General features: G+C 47.0%; 1 protein-coding gene across 2 annotated transcripts in view; it reads right to left on the bottom strand.

Annotated features, from left to right (window-relative positions):
- DOK5 (docking protein 5) overlaps nt 1-12,169 on the bottom strand; it is a 129,027-nt gene that overhangs the window by 5,842 nt on the left and 111,016 nt on the right. For both annotated transcript variants that reach the window (XM_040330164.1, XM_040330165.1), the window contains exon 7: nt 8,668-8,788. In XM_040330164.1, the coding sequence (XP_040186098.1) occupies nt 8,668-8,788 (121 nt within the window). The remainder of the gene's footprint in view (nt 1-8,667; nt 8,789-12,169) is intronic.

Genomic DNA, 12,169 nt, shown 5'->3' with positions numbered 1-12,169 from the left:
ATAAGCTGTCTTGGGTTGGTGGAATGGAATATCGTAACGGCGTTAACCCCTGACCGTTACAAAAAGTATCTCCATAAGCCTTGCTGTTCATCAGTCCACGGTAAGACAAATTGTCTATTGGTGGAGAAAGTTCAGCACTTCTGCTACTCTCCCTAGGAGTGGCCGTCCTGTAAAGATGACTGCAAGAGCACAGTGCAGACTGCTCAATGAGGTGAAGAAGAATCCTAGAGTTGTCAGCTAAAGACTTACAAAAGTCTCTGGCATATGCTAACATCCCTGTTAGCGAATCTACGATACGTAAAACACTAAACAAGAATGGATTTCATGGGAGCATATCACAGAGGAAGCCACTGCTATCCAAAAAAAACAAACATTGCTGCACGTTTACAGTTTGCACAAGAGCACCTGGATGTTCCACAGCAGTACTGGCAAAATATTCTGTGGACAGATGAAACCAAAGTTGATTGTTTGGAAGAAACACACAACACGATGTGTGGAGAAAAAGAGGCACAGCACACCAACATCAAAACCTCATCCCAACTGTGAAGTATGGTGGTGGGGGCATCATAGTTTGGGGCTGCTTTGCTGCGTCAGGGCCTGGACGGATTGCTATCATTGAAGGAAAAATTAATTCCCAAGTTCATCAAGACATTTTGCAGGAGAACTTAAGGCCATCTGTTGGAGCTGCACGATTAATCACGGAGAGAATCGCGATCTCGATTCTCCCCGCCCGCGGTCTCCAGGCGGGATAACCCGCGATTTTCGGGTGCAGCCATAAATTATTCTCACCTGTCCCATGTGTCGCGGAAGTCGCTCACATTCCCCATCACCGCCATCCTCCAATCCGCAGCAGGAACGTCATCATCCGCCGCCCGCTGCTGCGACGCATGGCATGCCGGGATATGTAGTCCCGCCTCTGTTGTTAGTGAAGGGGGAGGTCTCCTTGTAGAACTACCAATCCCAGGATTCCTAGCGGGCCTGGTTCCAGACAGGGAGCCGAGCAGAGAATGCTGACCGGAGCCGGGGAGATGAGGGCAGGTGCTGGGGGAGCCCAGCTGGAGCTTTAACGCTGGAGGAGGCAGAAGACGGGGGCACCAAGGTGAGGACCGGCGGAGGGGTTCTGTGTAACCTGGAGCCTGAGAGAGAGAACCATTGTACTACCTGGGGGCCTGAGCGAGAGTATACATATATGGATAGGGGTGACAACATGGGCAATGGTGACAACATGGGCAATGGTGACAACATGGGCAATGGTGACAACATGGGCAATGGTGACAACATGAGTAGAGGTGACAACATGGGCAATGGTGACAACATGGGCAATGGTGACAACATGAGTAGAGGTGACAACATGGGCAATATTGACAAGAACGGGGTTTACTACCGCTTTAAATAAAAACAAATTGAGAATCATTATCTTCATTTTATGCAAAAGAATCGCGATTCTCATTTTTCCCAGAATCGTGCAGCTCTACCCTCTGTCCACCAGCTGAAGCTCAATAGAAGACAGGTGTTGCAACAGGACAACGACCCAGCGTTGAATCGCAAAAAAACTGGCCTGGTCAATTGAGCAGCCAAATATTCCGGGGCTGAAGTGGTTAAAATTCACCTATAATAAAAATTATAGACCCTTAGGCCCAGATTCACAGAGAGCAGGGCGCCGCCGTAGTGCACACACTGTACGCTACGCCAACGCAGCGCAGAGAGGCAAGCATTGCATTCAGCAAGCCAGTGCTCCCAACGCTGCGCCAGCGTGGCGTAGGTTTCGAAGGCGCACGTCGGCGTAGGTGGAAGTGGGCGTGAACACATGCAAATGAGGCGTGACCCCATGCAAATGATGGGTCGAGCGCCAGACAGGTAAGTATAACGAACTGGGCATGCGCCGTGACGTGGACGCACCCCTATGCGCCTGCTCACAACCATGCCGGCAAAACTGCCTAAGCACTGCACTGCGTACGCCGTGAACATAACGTACGCCCAGCCAGACACACGTCCAATGCACAATACGCTGGCTTGTGTTCCCTGGTGCAGACCTTTGCATGTCTGTTGCTGGGTTACACCTCCTTTATGGGGAATGGGCCGGATTCAGAAAGAGATACGACGGCGTATCTCCTGATACGCTGTCGTATCTCTAAGTTCCGCCGGTCGTATCTATGCGCCTGATTCATAGAATCAGGTTACGCATAGATATCCCTAAGATCCGACAGGTGTAAGTTTCTTACACCGTCGGATCTTAGGCTGCAATTCCAGGCTGGCCGCTAGGTGTCGCTTCCGTATTTTTACGCGAGGAATATGCAAATGAGGATTTACGCCGATTCAGAAACGAACGACCGCCCGGCGTTTTTTTTTTACGTCGTTTGCGTTCGGCTTTTTCCGGCGTATAGTTACCCCTGCTATATGAGGGGTAGCTAATGTTAAGTATGGCCGTCTTTCCCGCGCGGAGTTTTGAAATTTTTACATCGTTTTGCGTAAGTCGTTCGCAAATACGGCTGGACGTAATTTACGTTCACGTCGAAAGCAATGACGTCCTTGCGACGTCATTTAGAGCAATGCACACCGGGATATTTTACAGACGGCGCATGCGCCGTTCAAATAATACGTCAAAAACGCGGGGTCAAGTTAGATTTAAATAATACACGCCCCCAACATCCCCAATTTGAATTACGCGGCCTTACGCCGCAACACATACGTTACGCCGCCGTAACTAAGGGCGCAAGTGCTTTCTGAATAAAGAACTTGCGCCCAAAGTTAGAGCGGCGTAACGTATCGGAGATACGTTACGCGGGCCGGACAGATACGCTCAGGTATCTGAATCTGGCCCAATAATGTTACGCCGGACGAACAACTTATGCGTAGCATGCGCCGGGCACACGCACGTTTGTGAATTGCCGTATTTCCCTCATTTGCATGTTTGAATGGCTAATCAATGGAAGCGGCACCATGCGCCCAGCCTAAATGTGCGCCCACTCTACGCCGGCGTAAGCAAGATACGTTGGCGGGGTGTAGCCTGTTTTTAGGCACATATTAGTTTGTGGGTCTGGCGCACAGATACGACGGCGCACATTTGCACTTACGTTGGCGTAACTTGTTATACGTCGGGCATAAGTGCTTTGTGAATCTGGGCCTTAATTTCTTTGTAAGTGGGCAAACCTACAAAATCTGCAGGGGATCAAATCATTATTTTCCCCCCACTGTAAGTGGATTGAAAATAAATAATTCTACATTAAAGTCCTAATTGAAAAACAGAAAATGGCTCACAAATGGCCCTGGTGATAAAAGCGTACGGTGACTGACCAACAGGGGTCATCAGCTTCAATAAAGAACGTTCGAAATGTACTAGAATCTGCCTGCAATATTTCCTCCATCGGGAACTGTCATTGGTCAAAGTGTTAAAGTTCAGCTCTGCCAGAAAGCACATTAGGACTAATTATTGCGCTCCCTGATGGTACAATTATAAAAAATAAAAAAATAAATCTAAGGGAACATTCAACTGTAAGGAGCATAAAATTGATTCAAAGGCTGCAGTTAAAAATGTATTAATTCTACTGGTGATGAGATTTGGGGCCTTTCTCGGCGGTGGTGCGCACTTTCCAGAGCCTGACCTGAAAGGAGAATCCTGCACCGTTGTGTTCAGCTCTCATTAACCACTTAAGACCCGGACCTTTAGGCAGCTAAAGGACCCGGCCAGGTTTTGCGATTCGGCACTGCGTCGCTTTAACAGACAATTGCGCAGTCGTGCGACATGGTTTGCCAAACAAAATTGGCGTCCTTTTTTTCCCACAAATAGAGCTTTCTTTTGGTGGTATTTGATCACCTCTGCGTTTTTTATTTGTTGCGCTATAAACAAAAATAGAGCGACAATTTTGAAAAAAAATCTATAATTTTTTACTTTTTGCTATAATAAATATCCCCCAAAAAGATATAAAATAACGTTTTTTTCCCTCAGTTTAGGCCGATACGTATTCTCCTACCTATTTTTGGTAAAAAAAATCGCAATAAGCGTTTATCAGTTGGTTTGCGCAAAATTTATAGCGTTTACAAAATAGGGGATAGTTTTATTGCATTTTTATAAAAAAAAATGTTTTACTACTAATGGTGGCGATCAGCGTTTTTTTCCGTGACTGCGACATTATGGCGGACACTTCGGACAATTTTGACACATTTTTGGGACCATTGTCATTTTCACAGCAAAAAATGCTATACAAATGCATTGTTTACTGTGAAAATGACAATTGTAGTTTGGAAGTTAACCACAAGGGGGCGCTGAATGGGTTATGTATGACCTCATTTGTTTTTCTAACTGTAGGGGGGTGTGGCTGTAGGTGTGACGTCATTGATTGTGTTTCCCTATAAAAGGGAACACACGATCGATGACGCCGCCACAGTGAAGAACGGGGAAGCTGTGTTTACACACGGCTCTCCCCGTTCTTCAGCTCCGGGGACCGATCACGGGACTCCAGCGACGATCGGGTCCCGCGGTCCTGGAGCTTCGGACCGGACCAGCCGTGCCATTCTGCCGACGTAAATGTGCAGAAGGCGGTCCTTAAGTGGTTAAAGGTGTTTTAACGTGTTTATTTTTTATTTGTTTGCCGCATCTCGCATGTTGTTTCCAACACGTACCTGTTGCATACAAATGAACAGGGACCCCCCCCCCCCCCATCTAAAATCTGCACACGTTTTACATGAAAAAACACGCCATATGGCACGACCATGAAGGAAAGCTCATACAGAGGGAATACCCTGGAAAGCGTATACAGAGGATATACACTCACCGGCCAATTTATTATTATTAGGTACACCTGTTCAATTGCTTGGTAACACAAAATTGCTAATCAACCAATCACATGGCAGCGACTTAATGCGTTTAGGCAGGGCAGCCGTCACAAAAAAACAAGTGTAATCTATTCTCTCCTGACGCAAGATAATAAAACAGGGGGGGGGGGGGCCTGGGGACTATCGGCCCCCTTACAGGTGTAATGCAAAAAAAATATATATATATATATATTTGCATTACACCTGTAAGGGGCCCAATGGTCTCTCTCCATCCGTGTCCCCCGTGTTTCTCTCTCCCTCCGTGTATCCCTCAGTGTCCCCCGTGATTCTCTCTCCCTCCGTGTCCCCCGTGTTTCTCTCTCCCTCCGTGTATCCCTCAGTGTCCCCCGTGATTCTCTCTCCCTCCGTGTCCCCCGTGTTTCTCTCTCCCTCCGTGTCCCCCGTGTTTCTCTCTCCCTCCGTGTATCCCTCAGTGTCCCCCGTGTTTCTCTCTCCCTCCGTGTATCCCTCCGTGTCCCCCGTGTTTCTCTCTCCCTCCGTGTATCCCTCCGTGTCCCCCGTGTTTCTCTCTCCATCCGTGTCCCCTGTGTTTCTCTCTCCCTCCGTGTCTCCCTCAGTGTCCCCCGTGTTTCTCTCTCCCTCCGTGTCCCCCGTGTTTCTCTCTCCCTCCGTGTATCCCTCCGTGTCCCCCGTGTTTCTCTCTCCCTCCGTGTCTCCCTCAGTGTCCCCCGTGTTTCTCTCTCCCTCCGTGTCCCCCGTGTTTCTCTCTCCCTCCGTGTATCCCTCCGTGTCCCCCGTGTTTCTCTCTCCCTCCGTGTATCCCTCAGTGTCCCCCGTGTTTCTCTCTCCATCCCTGTCCCCTGTGTTTCTCTCTCCCTCCGTGTCTCCCTCAGTGACCCCTGTGTTTCTCTCTCCCTCCGTGTCCCCCGTGGTTCTCTCTCCCTCCGTGTATCCCTCAGTGTCCCCCGTGTTTCTCTCTCCATCCGTGTCCCCTGTGTTTCTCTCTCCCTCAGTCTCCCCCGTGTTTCTCTCTCCCTCCGTGTCCCCCGTGTTTCTCTCTCCCTCCGTGTATCCCTCAGTGTCCCCCGTGTTTCTCTCTCCATCCGTGTCCCCTGTGTTTCTCTCTCCCTCCGTGTCTCCCTCAGTGTCCCCCGTGTTTCTCTCTCCCTCCGTGTCCCCTGTGTTTCTCTCTCCCTCCGTGTCTCCCTCAGTGTCCCCCGTGTTTCTCTCTCCCTCCGTGTCCCCCGTGGTTCTCTCTCCCTCCGTGTATCCCTCAGTGTCCCCCGTGTTTCTCTCTCCCTCCGTGTCCCCCGTGGTTCTCTCTCCCTCCGTGTATCCCTCAGTGTCCCCCGTGTTTCTCTCTCCCTCCGTGTCCCCCGTGGTTCTCTCTCCCTCTGTGTATCCCGCCGTGTATCCCGCTGTGTATTTTGTCGTGTATCCCGCCGTGTTTATCTCCCCTTCCGTGCTCCTCCTCCACCCCCTGGAATTGTCAGGATGGAGAGCGGGGTAGGAGCCGGTAAATCCAGCTCCTTACTGCTCCAAATGGACAGAGTCAGTGATTACTGACTCTGTCCATTCACATAACTGAAACATCGTAACCTGTGTTTACAATGTTTCAGTTTATGAATGAAGAGAAAAAAAATTAAAAACAAATTGTTAAAGATAAAAAAAAAAAAAAATAAACTGACACATGTCCCGCTGTTACATGAGATTAAAAATAAGTATCGGTATTCGTTATCGGCGAGTACTTGAAAAAAAGTATCGGTACTTGTACTCGGTCTTAAAAAAGTGGTATCGGGACAACCCTAGTTGGTATCAATGGAAGGAATAGTGCACCATTCTTGGTATCAATGGAAGGAATAGTGCACCACTCTTGGTATCAATGGAAGGAATAGTGCACCATTCTTGGTATCAATGGAAGGAATAGTGCACCACTCTTGGTATCAATGGAAGGAATAGTGCACCACTCTTGGTATCAATGGAAGGAATAGTGCACCATTCTTGGTATCAATGGAAGGAATTGTGCACCACTCTTGGTATCAATGGAAGGAATAGTGCACCATTCTTGGTATCAATGGAAGGAATAGTGCACCATTCTTGGTATCAATGGAAGGAATAGTGCACCACTCTTGGTATCAATGGAAGGAATAGTGCACCATTCTTGGTATCAATGGAAGGAATTGTGCACCATTCTTGGTATCAATGGAAGGAATAGTGCACCATTCTTGGTATCAATGGAAGGAATAGTGCACCATTCTTGGTATCAATGGAAAGAATAATGCACCATTCTTGGTATCAATGGAAAGAATAGTGCACCATTCTTGGTATCAATGGAAGGAATAGTGCACCATTCTTGGTATCAATGGAAAGAATTGTGCACCATTCTTGGTATCAATGGAAAGAATTGTGCACCATTCTTGGTATCAATGGAAGGAATAGTGGCCCATTCTTGGTATCAATGGAAGGAATAGTGCACCATTCTTGGTATCAATGGAAGGAATAGTGCACCATTCTTGGTATCAATGAAAGGAATAATGCACCATTCTTGGTATCAATGGAAAGAATAGTGGCCCATTCTTGGTATCAATGGAAGGAATAGTGGCCCATTCTTGGTATCAATGGAAGGAATAGTGCACCATTCTTGGTATCAATGGAAGGAATAGTGCACCATTCTTGGTATCAATGGAAGGAATTGTGCACCATTCTTGGTATCAATGGAAAGAATAGTGCACCATTCTTGGTATCAATGGAAAGAATAGTGGCCCATTCTTGGTATCAATGGAAAGAATAGTGGCCCATTCTTGGTATCAATGGAAGGAATATTGGCCCATTCTTGGTATCAATGGAAGGAATAATGCACCATTCTTGGTATCAATGGAAAGAATAGTGCACCATTCTTGGTATCAATGAAAGGAATAATGCACCATTCTTGGTATCAATGGAAAGAATAGTGGCCCATTCTTGGTATCAATGGAAGGAATAGTGGCCCATTCTTGGTATCAATGGAAAGAATAGTGCACCATTCTTGGTATCAATGGAAAGAATAGTGCACCATCATTGGTGTCAGTGGATGGAACAGTGCCCCATTGTTGGTGTCAGTGGGTGGCATAGTGCCCCATTGTTGGTGTCAGTGGATGGAATAGTGCCCCATTGTTGGTGTCAGTGGATGGAATAGTGCCCCATTGTTGGTGTCAGTGAATGGAGTAGTGCCCCATTGTTGGTGTCAGTGGATGGCATAGTGCCCCATTGTTGGTGTCAGTGGATGGAATAGTGCCCCATTGTTGGTGTCAGTGACATGAATTATGCCCCATTGTTGGTGTCAGTGGATGGCATAGTGCCCCATTGTTGGTGTCAGTGGATGCAATAGTGCCCCATGGGCCGGATAAAGGCAGCCATAGATTGAAGACCGATGTTCTAGAAGCAGTGTAGAATATATATAAACTCAGACAATTCTAATTGAGAATAACTTCAAAGACTTCACAGGCAGAAGAAATCTTTAGTAAAAAAAAAACTTTACGTTGAAATGCAGATCCTGAAATCCAAGCAGCTAAAGTTCTATGCAAGTCTCACCTTTCCTTGTGACATCGGAGCTTGTCCCCTTCTTCCTCCAATTGGTCGATGACATTGAAGGACCAATAAGAAAGCTTGTGACTGGGAGGGGAAAGCAGCTGGAGGCGGGAAAACTTGAGATTTGCATAAAACTTCAGCTGTTTATTGATCTAATGATCATTTTTGAAGAAGGCAAAGCTCACCCCCATCCCCCCCCCCCCAATTCCCCCCTGTTTATAGATTTTCCGAGCTCACCGATTCCAAACTAAGATTGGCAGAGATAGGTGGACGGCGGGGTGAAGCGCCGGGAGAATATCAATAGAAGATATAAATCGGGACTCTTACCTTGGAGACTGTATAGCTGGCCGGTGCTGTGCTGTCGTGTTATATGGTGCCAGTATGCGCTGCGGGGTAATGGGACCATCGTGTTCAGGGAGACTGTCCTTTCACTTATCCTTCTCTGCAGCTGCATAAAAAAAAAATAGAAAATAATAAAAAAAGTAAATAAAATAATAAACATTCATTTTTATAAATGCAGATTTCCTGTACCTGCTTGATACCAGAGGAGTCTGCTGATCTTTTATTGAAAAGAATAAAGCAACAAATCGTATACAAAAATAAAAAAAACAAAACCATAGTACAATACTTCAACTGAAAACAAATAAATACACATCCATGTTCAGAATATTTACATAGTCCACTAGCAAAAAATGTTTTAGAAAACTATTTACATTAAGCAGTGGAGGGGGCCTAAGGCCGCGTACACACGATCGGTCCATCCGATTAGAATGGTCTGATGGACTGTTTTCATCGGTCCAAACCGATCGTGTGTGGGCCCCATCGGTTAGTTAACCTTCGGTCCAAAAAATAGGAACTTGCTTTAAAATTTAACTGATGGACGCCTAACCGATAGGTCAAAACCGATCGTTAGTACGCACGACCATCGGTTAAAAATCCACGCATGCGCAGACTAAATTAGGGGACGGGAGCGCTCGTTCTGGTAAAACTAGCGTTCCTTTTGGAGATAGCACATTCATCACGCTGTAACAGACAGAAAAGCGCGAATCGTCTTTTACTAACACAAAATCAGCTACAGCAGCCCCTAGGGTGGCGCAATTGGATTTGAACTTCCCCTTTATAGTGCCGTCGTACGTGGTTTACGTGTCCGCGTTCTGACACGATCGGTTAACCGGTTAACGCCCGCCGCATTTATATGTACGTCCACAGAATGGCACGTACAGGCATATGGGCGTACATGTACGTCCCCGCCTTTCCGCGGGTCGGGGGTCCAATCGGGACGCCCCCCCCCGGTACATGCGGCGGTCGGAAACCCGCGGGGAGCGATCCAGGACGAGGGCGCGGCTATTCGTTTCTAGCCGCCCCCTCGCGATCGCTCCCCGGAGCTGAAGAACGGGGAGAGCCGTGTGTAAACACGGCTTCCCCGTGCTTCACTGTGGCGGCTGCATCGATCGAGTGATCCCTTTTACATACCTCCCAACTTTCTGAGATGGAAATGAGGGACACCTATCGGCAAAAGTATGCAGGCATAAGACACACCCCTTGCCACGCCCCCTTAAAGGAGAATTGTACAAAAACATACGATTGGTTAAACCCACAAGTGCTTTTTTTTACCACTACTATTCCTTTATATTGGCTCTTGGAATAAAAAAATGCAGCAATTTAGAAATCAGATGAAAGGTTTAGCACCGGAAAACACTTTTTGATAGATAAAAAGTGCATTTTATATACATCTATAGAGATCAGACCAAAATGAGGGACAAATGAGGGACAGAGGGACATTGCTCCAAATCAGGGACAGTCCCTCAAAATCAGGGACAGTTGGGAGGAATGCTTTTATAGGGAGACTCGATCGATGGCGTCAGATCTACAGCCACACCCCCCTACACTAGTAAACACACACTAGGTGAACCCTAACTCCTACAGCGCCCCCTTGTGGTTAACTCCCAAACTGCAACTGTCATTTTCACAATAAACAATGCAATTTAAATGCATTTTTTGCTGTGAAAATGACAATGGTCCCAAAAATGTGTCAAAATTGTCCGAAGTGTCCGCCATAATGTCGCAGTCACGAAAAAAAATCGCTGATCGCCGCCATTAGTAGTAACAAAAAAAAAAAAAAACTATCCCCTATATTGTAAACGCTATAAATTTTGCGCAAACCAATCGATAAACGCTTATTGCAATTTTTTTTACCAAAAATAGGTAGAAGAATACGTATCGGCCTAAACTGAGGGAAAAAAAATTATATATGTTTTTGGGGGATATTTATTCTAGCAAAAAGTAAAAAATATTGAATTTTTTTCAAAATTGTCGCTCTATTTTTGTTTATAGCGCAAAAAAATAAAAACCGCCGAGGTGATCAAATACCACCAAAAGAAATCTCTATTTGTGTGAAAAAAAGGACGCCGATTTTGTTTGGGAGCCACGTCGCACGACCGCGCAATTGTCAGTTAAAGCGACGCAGTGCCGAATCGCAAAAAACTGTCCGGGTCCTTTAGCCGCTTAAAGGTCCGGGTCTTAGGTGGTTAAGCTTTGGCAATAAAACCTGGAAGCCGATTGGCTCCAGAAGTTGCACTCTCCATCTTTCCGCTGTCTCTTTTAGCAGGGATGCTAATCACATTATATATGAAATAAATGATCAAAATATGGAAGAAGGTAAAATGTGAATGTCACATCACTTACTGCAGACACGCCCTCGCTTCCACTGGACGGGGCTTCATAGGCATAGCCATCAATTATCTCTAAAGTCCGTATTATGGTGAGAAATAATCTGCCGTTCTCGCTGAGTAAATTCTGGGAGAGAGTTTTCCCAGCGCTGAAAACCCATCGGCTCAGCGATGATACCGTCATCCATTTTTTATTTTTCCCCCCCAGCATCAGTCAACTGTCAATCCGCAGCAAACCCAGCCGCCATGGCATTGTGCGATGGCTTATTCCTCATCACGCCAGTTAGCACATTTGAGAAACATATTACTGATGTGAAGTCGTTATCGCCAATCGCCACACAGTCCTGAAATTTCAATAACTTTTGTAATGGAGATGAGGTGACATCCATTTCAGCACCATGGAGAGCGGGCCTCACAATCAAATTAACTGCGCATTATACCAAGCAGCTTCGCAGGCATTTATCAAGAGAGTCCCCCCTCCCCCCACTCGCTAATCTGCGTATTAGGTGAGGGAATTCAAATCCGCAACTGCTTGCTTTGCTTATTTGACTTTCAGAGGGAAAGGCCAAGCAAACTTTTTTAATGCTTACAAATAATCCCCTAAATGTTATGGAATTTGGCACCCTGGAATGTAGGAAGTATCACAGGGGCCACAGGGGGAACACTACAGAGGGAACACTACTGGGGGAACACTACAGGGGGAACACTACTGGGGGAACACTACAGGGGGAACACTACAGGGGGAACACTACTGGGGGAACACTACTGGGAGAACACTACAGGGGGAACACTACAGGGGGAACACTACTGGGGGAACACTACAGGGGGAACACTACTGGGGGAACACTACAGGGGGGACACTACAGGGGGAACACTACTGGGGGAACACTACAGGGGGAACACTACTGGGGGAACACTACAGGGGGAACACTACAGGGGGAACACTACAGGGGGAACACTACAGGGGGAACACTACTGGGGGAACACTACAGGGGGAACACTACTGGCGGAACACTACTGGGGGAACACTACAGGGGGAACACTACAGGGGGAACACTACAAGGGGAACACTACTGGGGGAACACTACAGGGGGAAAACCTACAGGGGGAACACTACAGAGGGAACACTACTAGGGAAAACTACAGGGGGAACACTACAG

This window comes from Rana temporaria, chromosome 12, assembly GCF_905171775.1.
Source record: "Rana temporaria chromosome 12, aRanTem1.1, whole genome shotgun sequence".
NCBI lineage: Eukaryota > Metazoa > Chordata > Amphibia > Anura > Ranidae > Rana > Rana temporaria.
The sequence above is the reverse complement of the archived record's forward strand: the minus strand, read 5'-3'. Positions and strand labels throughout refer to the sequence as shown.